The sequence below is a fragment of the Chiloscyllium plagiosum genome, unplaced genomic scaffold, assembly GCF_037043375.1.
Source record: "Chiloscyllium plagiosum isolate Xiang-an unplaced genomic scaffold, Cpla_swu_hap1 HiC_scaffold_16, whole genome shotgun sequence".
NCBI classification, from domain to species: domain Eukaryota; kingdom Metazoa; phylum Chordata; class Chondrichthyes; order Orectolobiformes; family Hemiscylliidae; genus Chiloscyllium; species Chiloscyllium plagiosum.
This window is the reverse complement of record NW_028270154.1, coordinates 19233725-19259417: the sequence shown is the minus strand read 5'-3', so window position 1 is coordinate 19259417 and position 25693 is coordinate 19233725. Positions and strand designations below refer to the sequence as shown.

Below are 25693 nucleotides of genomic sequence, written 5' to 3'. Positions count from 1 at the left end.
TCAGGCTCTGCTCAATTCTATTGAGTCATTATGTCTAACATGACCAGTTCAGTTTTCAAATTTTTTTATTCCTCTTCGGAGCACAATGCCTCATTTTACATTTCATTCTTTTCTTTTACAAAGTGTCAGTTTTGTGTCTCACGTTTTTTGAACTTAATTGTAAAATTTTCAAGCAAACCAAGTATACATAAGAAAGGCACACTAGTGGGCAGGAAAGTTGAGAGAGTGAGATTAGATTGAAATAAAAGGCAAAAAAGTACAGTTTTAACAAGAATGTTAATAGAGATAGAGTCATAGAGGTTTACAGCACAGAAACAGACCCTTTAGTCCAACCCGTCCATGCCGACCAGCTATCCCAACCCAATCAAGTCCCACCCGGCCCATATCCCTCCAAAACCTTCCTATTCATATACCCATCCAAATGCCTCTTAAATGTTACAATTGCACCAGCCTCCACCACTTCCTCTGGCAGCTCATTCCATACATGTACCACCCTCTGCGTGAAAAAGTTACCCCTTAGGTCTCTTTTATATATTTTCCCTCTTACCCTAAACCTATGCCCTCTAGTTCTGAACTCTCCCACTCCAGGGAAAAAGACTTTGTCTATTTATCCGATCCATGCCCCTCATGATTTTATAAACCTCTATAAGGTCACCCCTCAGCCTCTGACGCTCCAGGGAAAACAGCCCCAGCCTGATCAGCCTCTCCCTATAGCTGAAATCCTCCAACCCTGGCAACTTCCTTGTAAATCTTTTCTGAACCCTTTCAGGGTTCACAACATCTTTCTGATAGGAAGACCAGAATTGCACGCAATATTCCAACAGTGGTCTAACCAATGTCCTGTACAGCCGCAACAAGACCTCCCAACTCCGGTACTCAATACTCTGACCAATAAAGGAAAGCATACCAAACACCTTCTTCACTATCTTATCTACCTGCGACTCCACTTTCAAGGAGCTATGAGCTTGCACTCCAAGGTCTCTTTGTTCAGCAACACTCCCTAGGACCTTACCATTAAGTGTAGAAGTCCTGCTAAGAATGGCTTTCCCAAAATGCAACACCTCGCATTTATCTGAATTAAACTCCATCTGCCACTTCTCAGCCCATTGGCCCATCTGATCAAGATCCTGTTTTAATCTGAGGTAACCTTCTTCACTGTCCACTACCTCCAATTTTGGTGTCATCTGCAAACTTACTAACTGTACCTCTTATGCTCATATCCAAATCATTTATATAAATGGCGAAAAGTAGTGGACCCAGCACCGACCCTTGGATGGGTATATGAATAGGAAGGGTTTGTTAGTATTTATGATTCACATGAACCTTTTTATTTATAACCATTTTATTTCCTCTACGTTTATCAACATATCCCCTATTCCTTTCTCTAACATGTACTTATCTATCTCCCTTTTGTTGTACTTGTCTCAAGTATTACTCATTTTTAAGAGTTCTAACTTTCTCTGGGTAAACTAATTTCTCTGAATTCCTTTCTGGATTCATAATAGGCCAATGTGTACACAATGCAGTCCACAATTTCCAGTTTTGGCTCTTGAAGTGTGCTGAGCTAACAACAGTCTTAGAGACATGAAGAGTGTTGAAATCCACTTTTCATCCAGGGATTTGAAAATAACCACCCTCCAACAATTATTAGCAGGGTTCTATCAGAATAGGCCAGTACAGGTGGCCAGGGTGATTGGGACCAAGATGTCCAGTGACATTTGCCAAACGTGTAGGCATTGCTGAGAACCAGATACAATGCAGTTTACTGCATGGACAAAGATACCCACTTGAGCATCTGAATTAAAATGCCTTATATTTTTCTCAGCTGTGAAATATTTAAAGTGTAAACAATCAGACATATAACTGAATTGATATAACCAATCTGTTAAGTGAGAAAATGCAGCATTTTATAGTGGAAAGACTGCAATACAAGTGTGACACACACTGTCCTAATCTAGCACTCATGCTCCAATTATTACTGATCCTTGCAAATGCAGCTAAGTGACTTCAGTCATGGCTTGGTAGAAATCTTGTACATTAGCAGGTTCACATAAGCATGTTCTAACTCAATAATTTTAAGTTTGTTCATTCATCTATAATTATTACCAAAATTGCAACAGTGTCATTTCATAAGTAACATAGTGGCACGGTGGTTAGCACTGCTGCCTCACAGCGCCAGAGACCCGGGTTCAATTCCCGCCTCAGGCGACTCTCTGTGTGGAGTTTGCACATTCTCCCCGTGTCTGCGTGGGTTTCCTCCGGGTGCTCCGGTTTCCTCCCACAATCCAAAAATGTGCAGGTTAGGTGAATTGACCATGCTAAATTGTCCGTAGTGTTAGGTGAAGAGGTAAATGTAGGAGTATGGGTCTGGGTGCTATACGCTTCGGCGGGTCAGTGTGGAATTGTTGGGCCGAAGGGCCTGTTTCCACACTGTAAGTAATCTAATCTAATAGTGCAAACTACTGGCGGCAATTCTCAGGTATCAAGGTGATGTTTGACTGTCAGGCTCTGCTCAATTCTTTTAAAGTCTGCTGTTAGATTAGAATACACTCTGCTTTTGCTGCTGCTCATTCATGCAAGCATGGCATTTTCTTGAAGGTCTGTTAAATAGTTATGGTTCTTCCTGAATGTTGACAGGCATGAAGATAAGGATGAACATAGAATTAACATTGAGCATGGAATGACATCAAGTTGAGTCTTTTTTTGTCCTTTCTTCTTGCTTGAAGTCACGCTGAATTGTAAATTAGATGGAAATCAGTATTTAGTGAAGGAAATTGATATTAAAGAAAACAGATTTTTTTTTTGCCACGATCAAAGAAAGCTTTGAAGAGTTTTCAGAAAAATAAAATATGGTAGAATGGCGAGAATGTAAAATTGAAGTTGTTGCTTAATAGAGATAATATTAGACAAACAACAGGAGAGGAGGGGAAAATTTGAAGGCTCTGGCAGATAATCCTCAGAGTAATAATGTTGGTTAGCCTTTCCTTATGAACAAATCAGACTTCTTCCGTGAAATGTGTAGTGTGAGGTTAAGGCCTTGTTTGGATCATTAATTTATTCTTGTTGATGTTATTTCCTTTTTTTTTTGTTTGGTTAATAGGGAAAAGGAACATTTCTCAACAATGAAAGTAATAGGAATTAAACTGACACTGTGCGATGAAAACTAACTTTCAAAGTGAAAACTTCTTCCCCGAAGACCTCATTAGTGATCAACACATCCCACATTTGATACAAGGAATAATTTCAATTCAATTGTTTATAATTCCAAATTCAGCTAATTAGCAGGCTAATAAAAGGAAACTGAGTAAAGACCAGAATTATCTCTGAACAGAAAAGAGCATCCAAGGGCTGGCACAGGCATGATGGTTAGAATGGCCTCTTCTTGTGCTGTAAGCTTCTATGCACCAAGATAACAATAAACACAAAAGCAGTCCAAAGTACAGAGTATGATTTTAATTAGCATAAAAAAAACAACCAATTTCCATTTGCACATTAATTATACACAAGAATAACAACAGTGATAGTCATTTAGAACAAAACAAGCTGACAGATGATCCAGTAATTGTATGTATTACCCTGAGGAGACTCTAACAAACTTACATTATGAGATGCAGATCACAAATAATTCCCAGAATACACAAGCATATTCTAATCCATGAACTAACCATTTAACCTATGCTAGATATTTGTCTAACAGACTGTTGAGTAATGATGGAAGGAAAGAGGTAGGGAAGAAAGGATGCAGATGAGGAAGAGGAAAGGAATAAAACAAACCTTTCTGGGTTATACAGCAGCCTTCTTTTGATCCTCCATTAGAATTGATACATATTTAAAAAAAGACTGATAGTTTGATTTTAATAGGAATTGATACAATTATTAAGCAACTGTTAATACTTTGAATATTGTGCAAACCTGATCCAGCAATTACGTACTGTCACGGTAAACATTCGGTATTGACAGAAATAGTAATTCAATTAATGTATGATGTATACCACACAAAAGTTCGGTTTTTATTTACACACATAGATTAGTGTACAGTGAATTGTGGCTAAAATCATGACCTCTACCAATGTACTAGAATAAAAAGGTCCAAAACGTTTGCATCATGCAATTTAAAACTTCAGCAAATAGCTTCCCATAAAATCTACTACAGTGTTTTAAAAACAAAGTTTGCTCGCATCAGTGGCAGACCAATTACAAAAAGATGATTGAAATGAACTATGCAGCTGTTAATAATGGCCACTTTTTAGAGTCTGTAGAATAGATCTTGAATAGTCAAAATGGATACCCATGAATTATATCAAAACCTTCAAGATTATTCTCTAAAACCTAATCTTTAACCATTAATGGGCCTCAAGAACTGATCACTAAATACATACAGGTAATGCTTTATTTCTTTGAGAATCTAATCAGGCTGCTGGAGACAGTAATTGCTGGGAGCACATTATTATATTCACTTTTGCACCCACCCAAAAAAAAAACAATTCTAACCACCTGTAAGCAACTGATTGCTGCTGGTCATAGCATTTTAACCTCTCCAAATTCTCAATAACCTTTACAAGTTGACATCTCAACAACATAATTACTGTTTCTTTAAATATAACTCTGACAATAAATTTGTCAATTTGTTGTAAAATATTGTCTGAAATCATTCCTGTGAAATACCTTGGAACAATCTACTACTTTAAAAGGTGCAAGTTTTTAAAGTTGTTGCTGAGCTGCAACAAATTATTTGAGGAATAAAAAATAATTTGAATCAAGTACAGCCATAAACTCCTGTAATAGTACAAAGTTGAAAGTAAGTATGAAGTGGAGAAAGCCAATTTAAAGTGCATGAAACATTTATTTTCCCTTTCTTCAAATTATTTTGGACAAAAAAAATCATTTGTTTAGAAACACTAATTTTGCACTGGTTATATTAATTAGAATTTTAGTGTTAAAATTCTTCATCCTTGTGCAAATTACTTAATTTTTTTTATAGCAGAGGTGACAGCCCAAGAATGAATCCAATCTATCTTGAAAATGTTTAGCACTTATCCATATAAAAAACAACTGATTTTGTTTAATGCATTATTTTATCTGAGCAGTCATTATCCAAGTTGAAACTAAATGCAAACCGCTTGTTCAATCTAAAATACTCATAACTATGTATGACTCATAAAAACAGCCTCTTAACAGCTAGTTGGCATTCTGACCCAAACAGATGTCAACAGCAGAAATGTGGCATAATCACATAATTCACTCCAGATTAAGACAGCTTTTAATATGCTTCATTGAATTCAATTTGTTTACGCTAAAGCCCAACACTTATAGTTTATTCCACATGATTCTCTTCTGTAACCCCTTTTTGCTGCCCCAAAGTAAAAATACTTTAGTTAAGCAAATAAAATTAAACTGTAGTACTTCATGTACTGTACATATTTTACATATATTTTCATTAACATTTATAGTATCAGCTAATATAAAAAGCACCTCTCCACACAGTATAATGCTGCTCGCCTACATAACACAGTACACCAGCCATTTTCTAGCCTCCAGAATGAAAATTACAAGTTAATGTTAGATTTGCAAAGAAGCAGGAAAACTAGACACTAGATGAATGCACTGAAATATATTTCAAGTGACCTTACATCCAACAAACTGGTGCAACCATCAGTGTAATATAGTTTGCAGGGGTTTCAGAGGTAAATTCTTCACCAGTTCCCTAACATTTTTGATCAAAAAATGCCATTAAAATCCTACACAAGATCTATTTTCTCAAAAATAAAAAATAAAGTGAACATTAATTTTGAATATGTAAAAAAGGGATGGATTCACCAGTTTACAATAAATACATTATTACTCATCAAACTGAAACAAAGCTTTGTGAAAGCTGTCTGTTTTCCATAATCTCTGTTAGCAGGAAATGGGGAAGGGGAAGAACACAAATCATCTTGGATCTGTGAGAATCAAGAAACAGATTTTGGCCTGAATTGGTGAATAGGGAAACAATATTATTACAATCTGATTTGAGGTCACCTCTGATCTAAAAAACCAACAGGTATCTGGACTTGACCACAAATGCAAAGCAAGACACAAATGACAGGAAGCTTAGGTCAGCTACCTTCTGAACCTGATCTAGTTGCACTTGCTATCAATTGTATACAAAAGTTGCACTGGATACAGAGCTTCATGGAAGGAAAAAAACCTTTTTAACACCAAAAATTAATGGGAAGCTGTCACCGAAAATTGTAACAATTTGAAAATGTAAAAAATGAATTTCCAAGTTAAATTAAAGCATACAATTAAGTAGATTATTAAAACAAAAGCCTCCCACAGCCCCACAAAAACAGAAACTTGATTACATAGACATTTACAAATTAAACTTTGGAGTACACTATCAATGACTAGCACCAGTGATTTAATTCCCTGCTCTGCTCTGAACTTTGTAACACCACAGGATCCACCTAGAAACCGAACATAATTGTCCATTAATAAAACAAAGGCATTAAGTTACATGCATTTCACTCAAAACCACCTCTGTTCCTGCCTTATGAACAAAGTTTTGTACAGACTACTACTTATTCATCTGCACTGAAGACAATAAAGTGCTTAGGGGAAAGCAAATAAAAGGTAAACAAATCCAAATCACTTTGGACACTATACAATAGAATTAAACTAAACTATCTGTGGTTACCAGCAGTAATATTGGTAAGGGGGACTGTATAAAACACCAGTTCTTCAATGGACACATAGGTCCCAGCTACAAATCCCACAAAGCCCACCACGCTGATCATAATATTCTTGGCAATCTTCCATCGGCTGATTCCCTCACAATAGTAGGTGGTAATTTCGAGAAGTGGGGGAAAGATTAATGCTAGCGTGCTGCTACTAATGGACCCAACTAATGTGATCACAATTTCCAGACGTGGAATCAAAATAGCCAAGACACCTGTAGGAACAAAACAAAGTATTGAGAAAAACAAATCAAAATGAATAATTTCATATAGAACTTCATTTATGGAAAATCTTTTAATATAATTATTTGGCTGCAAAATGCTTAAAGTTTTGTTTGTTATTTGGACAAACATTCCAGTCAGTTTGGACACAGTCTAGTACCAAGATAAATGACAAAATTCTTCTACTGGCATTTATTGAGATTGTAACCATGATTCCAGAACAACTTTGATCTTCAAAAAGCAGTAATACTGAACATTTAAATAATTGCTTTAACAGGGATATAACTCCGTTAAGATGCAGGAATGTGATCACAAGTTTGGATACTGTTTCAGACTTGCCCCCTGTCCCAGAACCCGCCTCAGATTAATATCTCATCTGAAAGACGGAGGTCACAATTTTGGCCTTGACAGTAGTGGGCGGCACGGTGGCACAGTGGTTAGCACTGCTGCCTCACAGCGCCAGACACCCGGGTTCAATTCCCGCCTCAGGCGACTGACTGTGTGGAGTTTGCACATTCTCCCCATGTCTGCGTGGGTTTCCTCCGGGTGCTCCGGTTTCCTCCCACAGTCCAAAGATGTGCAGGTCAGGTGAATTGGCCATGCTAAATTGCCCGTAGTGTTAGGTAAGGGGTAAATGTAGGCGTATGGGTGGGTTGCGCTTTGGAGGGGCGGTGTGGACTTGTTGGGCCGAAGGGCCTGTTTCCACACTAAGTAATCTAATCTAAAAAAAAATCTAATCTATCTCTGTCATGACAAATACAGCAAAAACAGAAAGACATATTCCCAAATGTACCATTTTCGATTTTCCCAGGAGTTTCATGGGACTGCACAATTCACGAAGACAGCCAGACATTTAAATCCAATTTTGATATCCTTGCTTTCTGGACAAGGCATGCATGAGACAGCCTGAGTCTGTTTCAGTGAATTTATTTTTGGATTGCCAAAGTACGCCTGTGGATATAATTCCAGTACATCTTGAGAAAGGAATTATTAAAATAGACAGAAAATAACTGAAAAGTTGCAAAACAAGTTTGAATTACTGAACTGTTAGGCTATCAAGAGATTTACCAGAAACTTGAGCATCTCCATTTGGACTGTTGCTGCATATAAATTTCACAATTCTCCATTATTAACTAATGGGGTTAAGGCAGTTAAGAAGCTTGGCCCCGGTGTTTAGGCATCCTAGGATTTTAAAAGTTGTTACAGAAATACCAAATGCATTCATCGTAATTGTCCAAAGATCATTGCATTCTGGTAAAGTATCAGATGACTTGAAAACTTCCACTTTGACACCCCTATTCAAGAAGGGAGGCTAAAAGTATGTCATTATATGCCAATTAGTCTAACTCCATTGTTGGAAAAATGTTGGAATCAGTTATTAAGGATGTAATAGCTGTACATTTGGAAAATCAGTCTAATCAAACAATCAGTATGGCTTCATGAAAGGGAAGGTGTGTGTCATTAATTTTTCAGGAATTAGTAAATATGGCACAGTGGTTAGCATTACTACCTCACAATGTCAGAGACCTCGGTTCAATTCCAGCTTTGGATGACGGTCTGTGTGGAATTTGCACATTCTCCCAATTTTTTCCTGCCAGGTGCTCTGGCTTCTTCACACGGCTCAAAGAGTAGCATCCAGGGATGTGCCAGCTAGCTAGATTAACCGTGAATTCAGAGTCACAGCAAAAGCGTCACGTACTCTTTGGAGGGTCAGTGTATACGCAATGGGACAAATAGCCTTTTTCTGCAGTGCAGGAATTCTGTGATTCCAACTGAACCTCCAAAAGGTGTTTGACAAGTTACTTCTTAAAGGCTAAGTCATAATATATGAACCCACAGTGTTGCATGTAGTATATTGGTATGGACAGAAAAAAGCAACTTGGGAAAAGGGGTTCTTCTTCAGGTTGGCAACCAGTGGTTTTCCACAGGGATCAGTGCTGGAACCACAACTGCTTACAATATATATTACTGACTTGGAGGAAGGAAGTGAATGTACTGTAACCAAATTTGCAGATATAAAAATAGGCAGAAAGACAGCTCAGAGAGGGACACAATTTACAGGAAGATATTGATAGGATAATTAAGTGGGCAAAAAGCTGGCAAATGCAGTATATTGTGGGAAAATGTGAATTTGTTCATTTTAGAAGGGAGTACGAAAGAGAATTATTTAAATGGAGGAAATCTGCAAAAGCTGAAATACAAAGGGATTTAGGCATACCTCTGCATGAAACAACAAAAGCTAGCAAACAAGTGCAGCAGATAATCCGGAGGATGATGGATGTGGAAGCCTCCTTTAGGGCCTTGGATGGAGGTGAGGGTGGAGGTATGGGCGCAGGTTTTACAATTCTTGCGGTGGCAGGGGAAGGTGCCAGGATGGGAGGGTGGGTTGTGGGGGGGGGGGGGGGGGGGGGGCGTGGACCTGACCTGGTAGTCACGGAGGGAACAGTCTTTGCGGAAGGCTCTTTTTGGAGGTGGCAGAAATTTCGGCGGATGATTTGGTTTTTGCGAAGGTTGATAGGGTGGAAGGTGAGCACCAGGGGCGTTCCGTCCTTGTTACGGTTGGAGGGGTGGGGTCTGAGGGCGGAGGTGTGGGATATGGACGAAATGCATTGGAGGGCAACTTTAACCACGTGGGAGGGGATATTGTGGTCTCTAAAGAAGGAGGCCATCTGGTGTGTTCCGTGGTGGAACTGGTCCTCCTGGGAGCAGATACAGCGGAGGCGGAGGAATTGGGAATACGGGGATGGCATTTTTGCAAGAGGTAGGGTGGAAAGAGGTGTAATCCAGGTAGCTGTGGGAGTCGGTGGGTTTGTAAAAAATGTCGGTGTCAAGTCGGTCGTCATTAATGGAGATGGAGAGGTCCAGGAAGGGGAGGGAGGTGTCAGAGATGGTCCAGGTAAATTTAAGGTCAGGGTGGAATGTGTTGGTGAAGTTGATGAATTGCTCAACCTCCTCGCGGGAGCATGAGGTGGCGCCAATGCAGTCATCAATGTCGCGGAGGAAGAGATGGGGAGTGGTGCTGGTGTAATTACGGAAGATCGACTGTTCTACGTAGCCAACAAAGAGACAGGAATAGCTGTGGCCCATACGTGTGCCCATGACTACCCCTTTGGTCTGGAGGAAGTGGGAGGATTCGGAGGAGAAATTGTTAAGGGTGAGGATCAGTTCGGCCAAACGAATGAGTGTGTCGGTGGAAGGGTACTGTTGGGGACGTCGGGAAAGTAAAAAACGGAGGGTTTGGAGGCCCTGGTCATGGCGGATGGAGGTGTAGAGGGATTGGATATCCATGGTGAAGATGAGGCATTGGGGGCTGGGGAAACGGAAGTCGTGGAGGAGGTGGAGGGCGTGGGTGGTGTCTCGAACGTATGTGGGGAGTTCCAGGACTAGGGGGAATAGGACAGTGTTGAGGTAGGTAGAGATGAGTTCAGTGGGGCAGGAGCACGTTGAGACAATGGGTCGGCCAGGGTGGTCAGGCTTGTGGATCTTGGGAAAGAGGTAGAACCGGGCAGTGCGGGGTTCCCAGACTATGAGGTTGGAAGCTGTGGGTGGGAGATCTCCTGAGGTGATGAGGTTCTGTATGGTCTGGGAGATGATGGTTTGGTGATGGGGGGGTGGGGTCATAGTCGAGGGGGCGGTAGGAAGAGGTGTCCTCGAGTTGGCATTTGGCTTCAGCGGTGTAGAGGTCAGTGCACCAGACTACCACTGCGTTTAGAAGAATGAGAGGTGACCTCATTGAAAAATATAGGATTCTTAAGCAGCTTGACAGAGACAATACTACGAGATGTCTTCTTTCATGGAAGAGTCTAGAACTAACAGGCACAGCCTCAGAATAAAGGGTCTCCACTGCAAGTCTGAAATGAGGAATTTCTTCTCTGGGAGAGCTTGAGTCTTTTCATTTACTTGCTGTAAGGAGCTATAAAGGAAGAGTCCTTGTGTATATTTAAGGCTGCGATAGACAGATCCTTAAGACACAGGGGATTTGAGGAATACGGGAAAAGGCAGGAAAGTGGACATGAGGAATACTGAATCAGCCATGATTCTCATGAATAGTGGAGCAGACCTACTCTTGTTCCTATGTCTTAGGATTTTTTTTTTTTAAACAGTGCGGCATTTTCTATTTCATCACGTGTTTTGGACTCTGAGGAGTGACTAAATTTTGATCCTTCTTGCACTTGAAGGAAGTGTGTTTTTACAAGATTTTACAGAAATGAAGGAATTCAAATGTAGCAAATGTATTTTTAAAATGAATGTTATTGCTTTGCTCAATGGAATGAAGTCTGCAAAACTCTATTTAACAATTTTATTTTCAAGTACATGGACACTGAAATTTGACAATAGGTGAATGGGCAAAGGAGGTTTGTTAAATGGATAAGATAGGGTGAAAATGTTAACCAAGGATCTATAAAAGGTCAGGATGGTGAGTACAGGTGCAAAGAATGGCACAGAGGGTAAAGAGAGCCCCGGGATTGGTAGGTGCAGCATGGGTCATCAGCATCTTGGGGATGGTAGAGGGGATATATCAAGCCATAAGAGATAGACAGAGAGGCATAGCATGGCATTGAGGGTATGGGGTGCATGCATGAGGCATGAGGAGTGTGTCAGGGAGAGGGATTGGGAAAGCTGTAGCCTGCAGTACAATGCCAACATGTAGAAGCAAGTGTTTTGTCCAGCTTGTGCCTACAACCAGCAGCCTCCACTCCTGCCATGGGGTTGGCCTGGTTGACAGTTAGGATGACATATCTAATTAGACTCTTAGCTTTTCAAAAAAAATCTTTGACTATCATTGGCTAGCCCTGTATTTATTGCCTATCTCTAATTAAGAGTCAACCACATTGCTACAGGCCTGGAGTCACATGTAGGCCAGACCAGGTTTCCTTCCCTTAGGACATTAGTGAACTCGATGGGATTTCCCCACCAACCAACAACGGTGATTATTACTCTTAATTCAAATCCCACCATCTGCCATGACAGGATGCCAACTCGGGTTCCCAGAACATTACTTGGGTCTCAGGATTAATAGCCTCGCAATATTACTACTAGGCTAAGGCATCCCCGGTCAGTCAGTTGGTTGGCTATCAGTATGGTCCAGACTGGAGCCCACAGTGTAGAGTTTGATTCCCATTGCAACTGGGTGAACATGAGAGAGATTGAGAACATTTAGATTGATTCTGGCCTACTGAATGCTAACAGATAAGAACTAAATTACTAATTGGGTAGAAGAATTACAAATAAAAATGAGCATCGAAGCTCAGAAGGTAATAGGGAAGGTCCTTATTGCAAAAGGATAGGGAAATATAAAAGTTGGAAGGTTTTACTAAAATTATCTAAGGCACTAGCCCTTGTGAACACTGAACAATTTTACACCTCTTATCTAAAGGTATTTGAAGCAGTCCAGAGCAGGTTCATCAGTTGATACCAAATACAGAGGAACTGGCAGGTGAGGGGAGGTGAAGTACTCATTGGAATATAAAACAATGAGAGGTAAACTTATTGAAACATACAAGATTCTTAGATGACTTGATAGGGTTCATGTGGAAAGTTTGTTTCCTCTTGTGAAAAAGTCAGACTAAGGGATCACATATTTAAGAGAGAGAGGAGGAGAAATGTCTTCTCTAGATGGTTGCGAATCTGTGGAATTCTTTACCACAGGGCAATAAAGGCTGTGTTATTAAGTAGATCCAAGGCTGAGATAAAACAGATTTTTAAGCAGTAAGGAAATCAGAGATTACGAGGAAAAGGCAGGTAAATAGAGTTGAGGATTATTAGATTGGTCATGATCTCACTGAATGAAGAATCAATGAGTTGAATGGCCTACTTCTGCTCTTATGCCTTATAGGTAAACACATAAGAGAGCTATGCCATTACTATCACTGTGGTCCAGTTGGTGGCAGTGTCAGGAGGCAGCAAGTTACAGATTCAGTTTAATTGCACTTAAAAGATCCCATGAGACTATTCAATGAATTGAGGATTTTTTTCTGGTTTTACAGCCACCGTTTATTCAAAATCAGTTAAAGATTATCTAGTAAGTATTGCATTGCAGTCTGTGGGAGCTTGCAATGTGCAGAGGAGGGTGGATACGGGTTTAGGCAGAGGATGGTGGGGTGCAAGGTGAGGACCAGGTGAGGGCTCACCTTCCACCCCATCAACCTCCACATAAACCCTATCCACCCTCATCTCCGACCTATCACTTTTATCCCTTCCTCCATCTGGCTATTGCACTCTCAACTACCTTCTCCCCAGCCCCATCCCTCTCATTTATCTCTCCACCCCAGAGGCTTCCAGCCTCATTCCTGATAAAGGGCTCCTACCGGAAACGTGGATTTTCCTGCTCCTCGGATGCTGCCTGACCCGTTGCGCTTTTCCAGCACCACTCTAACTCGGAGTCATTAATTATGCCACAAAAATACTACAGTGGTAGGTGAAGTGATTTGGGAAATCATGCAGACATGAAAGGCACTACGTATATGCAGGTGTTGTTTTTTTCATGATAAACTTTTTTTCTCATAAGCTGTATTACTTGATGTAACTGATAAAGGAGAAATTTAATTCTTCAGTCCTCTAGAATTATTTTATAGCATTATCTGATTATGTGATGAGGTAGTCAGGGCAAGTGAAATGTGGCTTCTGGATTCTGAAGACGTCTGACTAAACTTTTTGCCTGGGGCAGAACTACACTATTGTCTTCTATACCTATTCATACTCAGTGTAGCTACAAGTACTGCTAAGGATATATTAATTATTGCTTGTATAAGATTAGGAAGCTGTGAAAACTGACCTCAACAAGAAAGTGAAAGAATATAAAAACAAACTATAACAGAAGTCTCGTTATCTGGAACTGAAACTTATGTATTCTGTGTACAGAATCACAGTTCTGCATTGCATTCAAAAGAATCTTGGATTAGATCAAAGATTAAATGGCTTATTAATGTATTTTAAACCATCTAATAAATTGCTGATGAAGTGCATAACTTAAATGTTGACACTTCAAAAAAGCGGTCTGACCCCAGTATTGATAGCAACTTCCTCTTATTTGCTAAGTGATAACATATGAATTGGCTGGGATTAAAAATTAAATCATACTACTCTATCAACATGCATGAATTCTGGTCTTATCTCACTACTTTGTGAAACACTAGTCAGATATGATTTACATTCAGTTCTGAAGTTGGGTCACTGGACTTAAAAAAAAGTTAACTCCGCTTTCTCTACGCAGATGTCGCCAGACCCGCTGAGTTTCTCTCAATTTGTGCTTTTGTTTCAGATTGACATACTTAATACTCCCAGTATCAATATTCCTTCTCAGCTGCCTTAGTAACCATGGAGTATTCACATCAATTGTATACAATTCTTCTCTTATATAATGCATGTATGGCAGCAATTTTAAAAAAAGTAATATGTTGAAATATAGAGACTACTCAATTCACAGCTGAGCATTTGTTAATTTTGTAATATATACTGTATATTTCAGATGTGAATTAGTGACACTTAAGTATAGTTGTACAGAGCTTTAAACTATAGAGGTGGTATACTTGGTATCATTAAAAGCATTCTCACATTTAATAAAAAACATACCTTCACAGTCCTGAAATGGTCTCTGCTGATAAAAAAAAATACTTTGGGAATTGCAGTAACCATATTTCACTACCCTGAAACACAAGTGTAATTGCTAGCCTGATTAAAAACTGAGGTAAAAACAATGACTGCAGATGCTGGAAACCAGATTCTGGATTAGTGATGCTGGAAGAGCACAGCAGTTCAGGCTGAATTCATTTCAAAGTCAGTAAATGTCTTCATTGAACCATTGTGATGTAAAGTTTGATTTGCATATATTTTAATTTTTTTTAGTTTGGACTTTTGAATTTGAACTAATGGTGTAAAAGTTTTCGGTGTCTACTGATTAATTTGTTAGCATTCCTGTCACAATGTAATGTATTTTAAAAACTATCCAAGTATGTGCTTTGGAAGAAATTGGGAACGTGTTTACATTGGGAGAGTTTAAGAATGAACAAAATAGAATGCACTGCATTAAGCTTTCAGTTAGAAGATTCTGGAATATTTGAGAGTGCTCAGGGGAAATACCCATACCTTTGAAAACAACTTTTTGGTTGCATTTGGACAGTTCTACAAAGTTCTTAGCTGAAGCTGGTCCTATATAGTAGTTGCTCCTGGGAAAGGGAGAAGTTAGTTTAGAATTGCTAGAAGTAGATTACCTTGGTGTAACAGTTTAGTTTAAAAGTTCCAGATCAATAGTGTTTGGTTGAAAATCCTGGAAGAGTTATGTGAAACAATCACACAAAATGCTGGAGAAATTCAGCAATTCTGGGAATATATGTGAAGAGAGAAGTAGATTGATATTTCAAGTCCAGTATATCACTTCCAGACCTATTGAGTTGCTCTCCAGCATTTTCTGCGTTTGTTTCAGATTTCCAGCATCTGCAGTATTTTGCTTTTATTTGAGAGTTATTTGAAGCAGTAACAAGCTCGGTTCAGTTTTAAGACAAATCAAGGAAGAAACCACCAGATTTTCATGGCCAGGAAATGAAGCCACAGTTATGTCAATCTGTACATGGGATCGAGATGAACATTCGCTCCAGTATTTCAGTACTATAAATGTGATGCTGTTGGTTCCTTGAAGTTCAATTTTTTTTATTTATCTTCCCAAACAGGAGATGACTTCCAATGTAATAAAACCAGTTGTTATGTAATTAAATTAAAAGCACACTATCTTTCTGTAAAGTACTGGAGTCTAGAGGCTGGATTGGTTTAGACTACATACACAGGAGTTTAGATGAATGAGAGGTTTGTTCAGAAACCTATAAAATTCTAAAATGACTAGAAAGGGTAAGTGCAGGAAGGATGACTGAGGAGGCTAGGACTAGGGGTCACACGAAGAATATGTGGTAGGCTACTTAGGATTGAGATGAGGAGAAATGTCTTAACACAGTGATGAGTCTGGAATTCTCTGCCACAGAAAGTGGTGGAGGCCAAATCACAATGCTTTCAAGGAGGAGTTAGATATAGTCCTTAGGGCTTAAGGGATCAAAGGGCATGGGGAGAAAGTGGGAATTGGGTACATAGTTGGATGATTAACCAATATAATGGAGGAACAGGTTCAAAAGGGCTAAATGGCCTACTCCTGTTTTCTTTATTCAAATTCATTCTCCTTTAGGCTTGCAGATGCTAGACAATGTTGAATGAAAGTCAAATTTTGACATTTTGACACCCATAATATGGTGGTTCTGACTGAGTTCTGAGAAATGAAACAAATGCAATTTTAAGTAAACGAAAAATTTTAACCTTCAGCACTAGGGAAAAATGCATCTTTGGCATCTATATTCTTCCCCAATTGAGCCTTTTTATTGTACCTCCATTATAATATAGCAAATTACCCTTCATTTTGATTTTACTGTGTAAAACATAGGCTTCCAGCAAATAAGTTGGAATTCAAACACATCTAGTAACTTCCAAACTAGTCAGGACATCAAGTAAATACTTATGTGGTCAGCAAATCTCATAAATGAAGATGTTTCATTTAGTGAGTGAGTAAGTATCGCAGGCAACACAAAAACAGATCAATGAGAAGAAATCTTGGAGCTACAAAAAAGGGAAAGTGGGTGGTCAGGAGCAAGTTAGCCCACAAGACAAAGTGGGGATATGGTCAATAATTATAGGCAAATGGCAAACATATTGTAATTATTTTGCCTCAATATTTACAGCAGAAAATGAGGTTAGCCTTCCAAAACTCCTAAACAAATTAATTGTAGATTAGGGCCAGTCCTGAATAAAATTAACATAAGAAAATTTATTGCATTAAAAAAAAGTGACAAATTCCCAGGGCCTGACAGTGCGTCATTTCCACCTGAGGATGCTCAAGAAAGCAGAGGACCACATTGAAAAGTTATTGTTAGTGCCTCTACAAAGCTCCCTAGATACAGGAGTCATTCCTTGGATTGGAAAAATTGCCCATATCACTCTGCTTTTTAAGAAGGGTGAAAGGGGAAAACTAGGTAATTGCAGACCTACTGAACTAACATCTGTGGTGGGGAGATTATTAGAGTTTATAGTCAAGGAGGGGGCAAGTGAGCACCATAAATTTTCAGTTTATCAGGGAGAGCTAGCATGGATTCATGACAAATAGGTCAAGCCTGACAAACCTCTACAAATGTTTTGAAGAGGTAACTAAGATTGTGGACAGGAGTATGCCAATAAATATTATTTACATGGACTTCCAGAAGGCATTTAATAAGGTTTGCATAACAGACTGCTAACTAAGGTAGAAGCCCAACAGAACAGAGGGCATATTATTGATATTGTTGGAAAATTGGTTTCAATGTAAGCAAGTGTGAAGTTATCGATTTTGGACCAAATTGAGGATAGGTCCAGATACTTTCCAGATGGTATTAAGTTAAATTCAGTGAATGTTCAAAATTAACAAACAGGTGCAGAAAATAAATCAAGCAAGCTAATGGAATGCTGGCCTTTATATTTTGAGGACTGGAGTCGAAGGATACAGGCATTATGCTGCAGTTAACAAAACCTTGCTTAGGTCACTTGCAGTAGATTAGATTACTTAGTGTGGAAACAGACCTTTCGGCCCAACAAGTCCACACCGACCCTCTGAAGAGCAACCCACCCAGACCCATTCCCCTACATTTGCCCCCTCACCTAACACTACAGGCAATTTAGCATGGCCAATTCACCTGACCTGCACATTTTTGGACTGTGGGAGGAAACCGGAGCACCCAGAGGAACCCACACAGACATGGGGAGAATGTGCAAACTCCACAGACAGTGTGGAGGCGGGAATTGAACCCAGGTCTCTGGCACTGAGGGGCAGCAGTGCTAACCACTGAGCCACCGTGCCGCCCATTTTTTTTTTCTTTTTAATTTCTATAGTCACGGTTGGAAGTCAATGTTGTCATAACACTGAAGTAGCTTGCAAGAATTTTAATGTTTACAGACCAAACATCTTATGGAAGTAGTTGCATTTAGATTAGATTACTTACAGTATGGAAACAGGGCCTTCAGCCCAACAAGTGCACAGCAGATCTGGGCATCACATCTTGGCTTTGGAGGGAGTACAACACAAGTTTACAAGAATGATATCTGGACTTCAGGGGTAAAATTATGAGGAGAGATTACACAAATTAGATCTATTTTTTCTAGAATTTAGAAGGTTAAAGAGTGATCAGATCAAAGTCATCAAGATATTAACAGCAAAAGACCACGCAGATAGAGAAACTATTTTCATTGTAGAAGTAGAGGATATTGTCTGAGAATTAGGGCCCGATCATGAAGGAGAGATGTTAGGAGGCATTTCTACACACAAAGGGTGATAAATGTTTGGTACTCTGTTCCATAAATGGCAGCGGATGCCGGATCAGGTTTTTTTGGTTAAGTACTGAGGAACATGGGCTGAAGGAAGGTAAATGGAATTAGATCACAAATCAGTCATGATCTCATTGAATGGTAGTACAGGCAAGAGGGGCTGAATGGTCTTCCCCTATTCCTATATGCTGAATAAATTTTTAAAAATTGTGTGGCATGAGACATTAATAACTTTTCATATCAATAAAAAACCCACATTCTAAATACCCACCCAAACAGAACATGTTTTCATAAACAAACTGGTTTCAAGACAATTTTTATTTCTCCATCCCAATCCAAAAATAGCTTAGGTTCCAAATTTGTACAGAATTACCAGGAAAATTCTGGTATGGGGACTCACCTTAATTTCATGCATTCAAATTAATATTACCCGGACTAATGATATAAAATCCTCTTTTTGTATCCATTTTGTACTTTGCAACATTTCGGAAACAAACAATGGGTCACTAAATAGTTGTTACATTCAATTCTGCATGCAATTAGAAGAGCATTTGTTGACACGTTTTCAATAGGTCACTCGGTTCAGTTCAAGTGTTATTGAACAGCCAACTTTAGGCAATTGGACAGGTGCAGAGGATGTGGTTACCAATGTTAAGCTGCTCATTCAGTCAGATACTGAAGTGCTGAGAGAAGACACTCCACATTGAAAGGTTGCTGCGGCAGCAGGTTGCAAGCAGTTAGGATTCAGATGATGTCCAGCAAGCTAGGAGATGTCGCAAAGTTTTAGAAAAGTACTGGGAGCTGCATTGCAAGTACTGGAACCAGAAAAGGAGCCATTTACCATTAATATGCTGAGAGGTGGAGGAGGAAAAAACCCTTAAGCACTACTTGCTTTGACCACCTGAGCAAGATTAGAGCTCAGAGAAACACTGGCATTATGCCAAACTGTTGACGCCAATTGTCTGTGAAAAGTTTAAATTATGCCACCCAAGTGTAGGTGCTGGAAGGTGGTTTCCAAAACTCATAGGACTGCAGTCCAAACAGGGAGAGTGAACTACAAAAACACAAGCAGTCATCGAGACAGTTCATGCCAAAGTAGATTGAGGGATATTTAAAACTGGTTTTCAACAATGAAGAAATTGAAGTACTTAACAGTTTTAATGAGATTTAGTGAAGTCATATCATTAATGTTAAGAAATCAGAGGGATCTACCTTGACTGCACTTGCTAGTTGATGTACTCTGTGGGATATTAGACCAGTGTCTGTTACCCATAGTAACACCACGTTAATTTTGGATGCTAGAATAAAAGTTGCTGACATATTCTACATTATATTACTGTTCTGTGTAAAGTTAAGTGTGGTTTGTTGAAAACCATGAAATCTTGTAGCTTATTTTCATGTTAAGTACGTAGGATCTCAGTTTCTCAACCATACAAATGTTATTGGTATCTGGAAAGATCAGAACAAATTCAGTGGCCTGGTCTGCTTTAATATTAATTGATATGGCAAATGGATTTATGATGTAAAGCCACTTTTATTTAATCTGTCATTATACAACACTAAATTAAAAACGATCAAAGATCTTAAACTTTGTTTCTTCCTCTTTTTAAAATCTATTACAGCTCGAACACTTCCCAGTTTTGTTGAAACTTCATGGACCTGAAGCATGAACTCTTAAGCCACTGATGACAAACTGAAAATTTCCATTATTGATTTTTCATTTCAGGTTTTCAGCATTTAGTCTTCTCTTTTTCTATCTAATTAAAGACAGCATCGGATTGAAGGAAGAGACAATGTTGCCAAAAAGTACAATTGGCCTTTAGAATTCAAAGAGTAACCTAATTATGGTTCACTAATGTCTGTTAGGGAAGGAAACTGCCATCCTCACCTGGTCTGGCTTACGTGTGACCCCACACCCACAGCAATGTGGTGACTCTTAAGTGCCCTATTGGCAGTTAGGAAAGGGCGATAAATGTAGGGAGGGAGGAAAGGAAAGGAAAGGAAAGGAAAGAAAGAAACAGACAATAAAGAGAGAATGAGATACAGGTTGTAAAAGTTTCTACAGTTATTAATAAGGAATGTATTGGTAGGATTAAACTTTGGATCTTAAGAGGTTAGAAAGGAGAAATTATAATGCAGAGTTCTATTCTATGCTCACAATAGAAAACAATTCCAGAAATACTGTTGAATCAAGATGGCATAGTAGTAATATCACTGGACTATTAATCCAGAGGCCCAGACCAATGACCTGGGATACAGTTTCAAATCCACAATGCAACTGTTTGAATTTTAATTCAATTAATATTAATTGAAAGCTAGCCTGAGTAATAGTGACCATTGTCATAAAACCTACCTGCTTCGCTAATGTCTTTCATGGAAGGAAATCTGCCATCCTGGTCTGATCCAAATACAACTCCAGACCCTAAAAACGTGGTAAACTCAACTGCCCTGTGACGACTTAGCAAGCCGCTTAAAGGGTAATTTCAGCAACACCCCCATCTTGTAAATTAATAAATTTTAAAAAGCCTTGTGATCAATTTCAGTTCTAAATAGCCATCTTTCTCAGTAAGTTGGTCATATAAACCAACATATATTCCATACATTTATTTCATTACAAGTCCAAAGTTAGGGGAAGCCAATAGTTTGCTTCTGGCTCAGTTTCAAGTTTAAAGTTCTACACAATTCCAAAGTAACACAAAGCTTTTTCCTCTTGATCTGTTTTCCAAATTTCTTACCAAAGTTCAAGCTCAAATATCCTGCACATTCACTTAACCTGCTTCAGAGCATTAATAACCTTTTATGACGAATGCCCAAAAGCATAGCTATATTTTTAAAAAGTGGCTTAGTGATTTATAGGATTTGTGGATTGGGACTTTTACCTTTTCTGGCTCACATTGATCTGCACTCTGGTGTAAGGGTTTTAAATGAGATCTTAATTTGTGTCAGTACAGGACAAGGAGGCGAAAATAAGCTAATACAAAACACAAATGTATGAACCAAATATTACAGCCATCACTACGGAGTGAAGTCAAACATAAAATGAAAACCCACAATGACTAAATGCCCCGTTAAACACAAAGGAGTGCAGTTAAATTAAGGAACTCAACTCCAATAATCCTGAGATTACATGCTGACAAGAACAATTAATAATGCACGACAATACATATGTACCAGCAAAACCATGAACAAATAGGCATGAGGCACTTTATTAATGTAACAAATATAATTTCAGAGCATTCCTTATGCACCTGTGAAATTTAAAATATGGCTTATTATATATAAGCAGATCTTCATCAGTGCAAAATGTGGAACAACTGTCACAAGATTACATCTATAACTACTAGATAAGATGTTATACCTCAAAGGAATTTTCTACATGGGTCAGTTTTCCTTACCTCCAATGTAAGTATCCCATCTTAACAGCCTCATGGTAACTCAGACACTTTGTATACAATCTTCAATGCTTCTTTTCCTATTAGTTTGGAATGATTTGCTGCCTGACCTAGATGTTAAACTAAAACGCAAAACTTTTGCAGGTGTTCCACACATGATGCAAATCAGTAAATTATAAGTACCACTATGCAAATAATTATATCACTTTTCTTTTAAAAAAAAACATTAGGCGTGGGCATTGCTAATTAGGCCAGCATTTATTTCCCAACCCTAAGAGCCAACCACATTGCTGTGGAATGTTGAGTCACATTCAGGCCAGACCATGCAAAGATAGCAAATTTCACTCTCTACAGGACATTAGTGAACCAGATGGGGTTTTCAATTATCAATAGTCGTTACATAGTCTATATTAGGCTAGCTTTTAATGGCAGATTTTTATTGGAATCAAATCTCACCATCTGCCATGATGAGATTCCAACACATTCCCAGAACATTAGTCTGGGCCTCTGACATTACCATTACATCATGCAGCAACTCAATGATGGAGTTCCTCTCCATTTATATTTCAGCTGCTGATAGAATTAGGACCTGGATGGTTTTAAAAACAAACTTTGAACAACTATTTAAATTTTATATAACCTAGAATTTTAATTTGAAGTGCACTGCCATTAATGTATGAGACTAATATTTCACTGTCTTGGTGTCAAAAATAGCAATAAGCTGAAGAATTAATGAGCAATTAAAATCATACTATGAAAATAGGACCCCAATCTCAGAAAAGGACTTCAAGTCAGTCCATTAGTCTTAAGACATCAAGAGACTAGGTACTTCAAACTGTTCAAAGCTAATCTTATAGCATTAGGTGCCAGATGCTAATAAATTCATTCACTACTTCTAATCAGAATTTTCAACAGGTGTCTGGTAAATGGATTGGGTACGAAGTGCTTGGTGTAAGGGGGCCATGTACATGAATTGCTTAAGATGGTCAAGTTCAGAAGATTTATAAATAAAGAGCACCAAAACAATTTTGACACCTAAAACTGTTTGGAGTAAGGAACATTTTAATTTGCAGTTGTAATAAATGTACCAAACTAGTGGTAAAAAATAACAGTTTTATGCAACTGAGTAAATTGACAAATGAAATTTAATGAATTACAGACAGACAATGGTGAGACAATGTGCTGGATCTGTGAAATGTAGGATTTTTCTGGACACAAAAGTGATTGAGGGCAAATACGTCTGCAGCAAATGTCTGAAGCCAACGGAACTCCAACACACAGTTTCTGAATTGGAGGCTGACTTGAAGACTTGGTAACGCATCAGAGAAGGGGAGAGATATCTGAGCATTGTTCCAGAAGGCAGTCACATATCCCTTAGGGTAAACCGGTCTAATTCCATCTGGATTAACAAAGCATGAGTCCATAAAGAGGCTCTTCAGCTCATTACGTCTGTGCTGTTCAAACATCTATTTATTCTAATCTCATTTTCTAGCATCTTGGCTGTAGCCTATGACATTTGAAATGCTGCCTAATTTTTAAAAAAAATTTCTGTGCATTCCCACTTCTACCGCTCTTTTAGGCAGCAAGTACCAGTTGTCATCACCTTCTGCTTGAAGGAAAAGGTTTTCCCAAATCCTGAAAATCTCCTGTGCCATACCTTAAAACAGTGCTCCTTTGATTTTGAACTTCTATAAACAGCATAAGTTTTTCCTGATCTATACTCCTTATAAATTTGTTCACCTCAAACAGGCTTTCCCCCTCAACCTGCTCTAAGGAAAGCAACCTTAGCCTATCTAGGCTCTCTTCATGAATTAATTTCTCCAGCCCAGAAAATCAAAACTGCAAACAGTACTCTAGCTGTGGTCTAAATAACATTATATTTGGCTTTATTATAACCACCTTGTTTACTGTACACAATGCCTTCACTAATACAGGCAAGTAGCCTTCATAACCATCTTATCTACCTGACATACTGCCTTCAAGGGTCTATGAATTTGAACATCAAGTACCCTCTGGTCCTCTGTACTTCCTCAGGTCATTCTATTCAATGTGCAATCCCTTGCCTACATACAAACTGGGAAAGCTAGATGGACAATAATAGTCTGGATGAGGAGTTCAAAATTATTTCAACATTCCCACTGAACCGTGCAGTCTCTGGGAAACTCAGTGCATATTGATCAGTGTGCTGATGCATGACAAGTCTGCTTTCAGTGCAGATTCATGGAGGCATTTTTGAGCCAGGTACAGACCCAGTGGCTGCATCAAAAAGGTGGGGTCTAAGTAGACAAGTAGTGATAAAGTAGAGTTTAGACCAGTCTGGTACCCGGCAGCTGCACTGGCAAGGTCCAGCAAGGACTCAGTGGCAAAGGCAGTGGAGGTGAGATTGCACTGAAGGATGGCAACAGCGCAAAGGGACTTGTGCCTGGCCACCAAGTCCATGACAGAGCATTTAAGAAGTACTGCCAAGTTGGACATTTTTAAAAATTCCTTCATGTTTCTGCCTTTATACTTTATGTTTTGGTTTATTTGTGTTTAAAGATGGCGCCAGAATGTGGAAATACTACACAATACTTTTCATTATTTTGTAACAAGATACTAAAATCAAATGAAAGCAAGCTTCAGGAAGAACCTGCCAGACATGGAGATCAGAGAACCAGATACTGGACAAGAGGTTAGTGGGTAAATTGCTTTGAAGATATTGTTATAAAAACATTCTATAAACAGAGCAGTGATGTCATATTGCAATTGTACAAAACACTAGTGCAGCCACACTTAGAATATCGTGTACAGTTCTGGTCGCCCCATTACAGGATGTGGAAGCATTGGAAAAGGTGCAGAGGAGATTTACCAGGATGTTGCCTGGTCTGGAGCAAAGGTCTTTTGAGGAAAGGCTGAGTGACTTGGATCTATTATCGTTGGAGAGAAGGAAGCTAAGAGGGGATTTAATAGAGACATACAAGATGACCAGAGGATTAGATAGGGTAGACAGTGAGAGTCTTTTTCCTAGAATGATGACATCAGCTTGTACGAGGGGGCATAGCTGCAAATTAAGAGGTGACAGATTTAAGACAGATGTCAGAGGCAGGTTCTTTACTCAGAGTGGAAAGGTCGTGGAATGCCCTGCCTGCCAATGTAGTTAACTCCGTCACATTAGGGGCATTTAAACAGTCCTTGGATAAGCAGATGAATTACAGCGGGATAGTGTAGAGGGATGGGCTTTGATTAGTTCACAGGTCAGCGCAACATCAAGGCCTCAAGGGCCTGTTCTGCGCTGTATTATTCTATGTAATGAACAAATGACCTGAGAATAAAGGCATCTGTCGGTATAATTGAGGATATTATTCAATTTTACATCCAGATTGAAAAAGATGAAGTGTGGATGCAAGACTAGTATTCGAGACTTGAATAAAGACAACTACATGAGCTGAAGTGAACTTGGACACTAAACTCAACATATAAATTGATGACAGACATTTAACATAGAACACAGAAAAATACAGGTAGTACAGGCCCTCTGGCCCTCGATGTTGCGCCGATCCAAGCCCACCTAACCTACACTTGCCCACTATCCTCCATATACCTATCCAATGCCCGTTTAAATGCCCATAAAGAGGGAGAGTCCACCGCTGCTACTGGCAGGGCATTCCATGAACTCACGACTCGCTGAGTAAAGAATCTACCTCTAACATCTGTCCTATACCTACCACCCCTTAATTTAAAGCTATGCCCCCTCGTAATAGCTGACTCCATACGTGGAAAAAGGTTCTCATGGTCAACCCTATCTAAACCCTAATCATCTTGTACACCTCTATCAAGTCACCCCTAAACCTTCTTTTCTCCAATGAAAACAGGCCCAAGTGCCTCAGCCTTTCCTCATACGATCTTCCTACCATACCAGACAACATCCTGGTAAACCTCCTCTACACCCGTTCCAGTGCCTCCACATCCTTCCTATAGTATGGTGACCAAAACTGCACACAATACTCCAGATGCAGCCGCACCAGAGTCTTATACAACTGCAACATGACCTCAGAA

The 25693-nt window shown here is 39.2% G+C and overlaps 1 protein-coding gene across 4 annotated transcripts in view; it reads right to left on the bottom strand.

Moving 5' to 3' along the window:
* Positions 1-3433: 3433 nt before the first annotated feature.
* slc36a1 (solute carrier family 36 member 1) overlaps positions 3434-25693 on the bottom strand; it is a 78579-nt gene continuing 56319 nt past the window's right edge. For 2 of the 4 annotated variants that reach the window (XM_043703224.2, XM_043703226.2), the window contains exon 11: positions 3434-6931. In XM_043703224.2, coding sequence (XP_043559159.1) covers positions 6663-6931 — 269 coding nt within the window. In that variant the 3' untranslated portion in view covers positions 3434-6662. Of the gene's footprint in view, positions 6932-7613; positions 7890-22761; positions 23058-25693 lie in introns of those variants that run through there. The other 2 variants (XM_087995194.1, XM_043703231.2) reach the window with 2 other exon arrangements.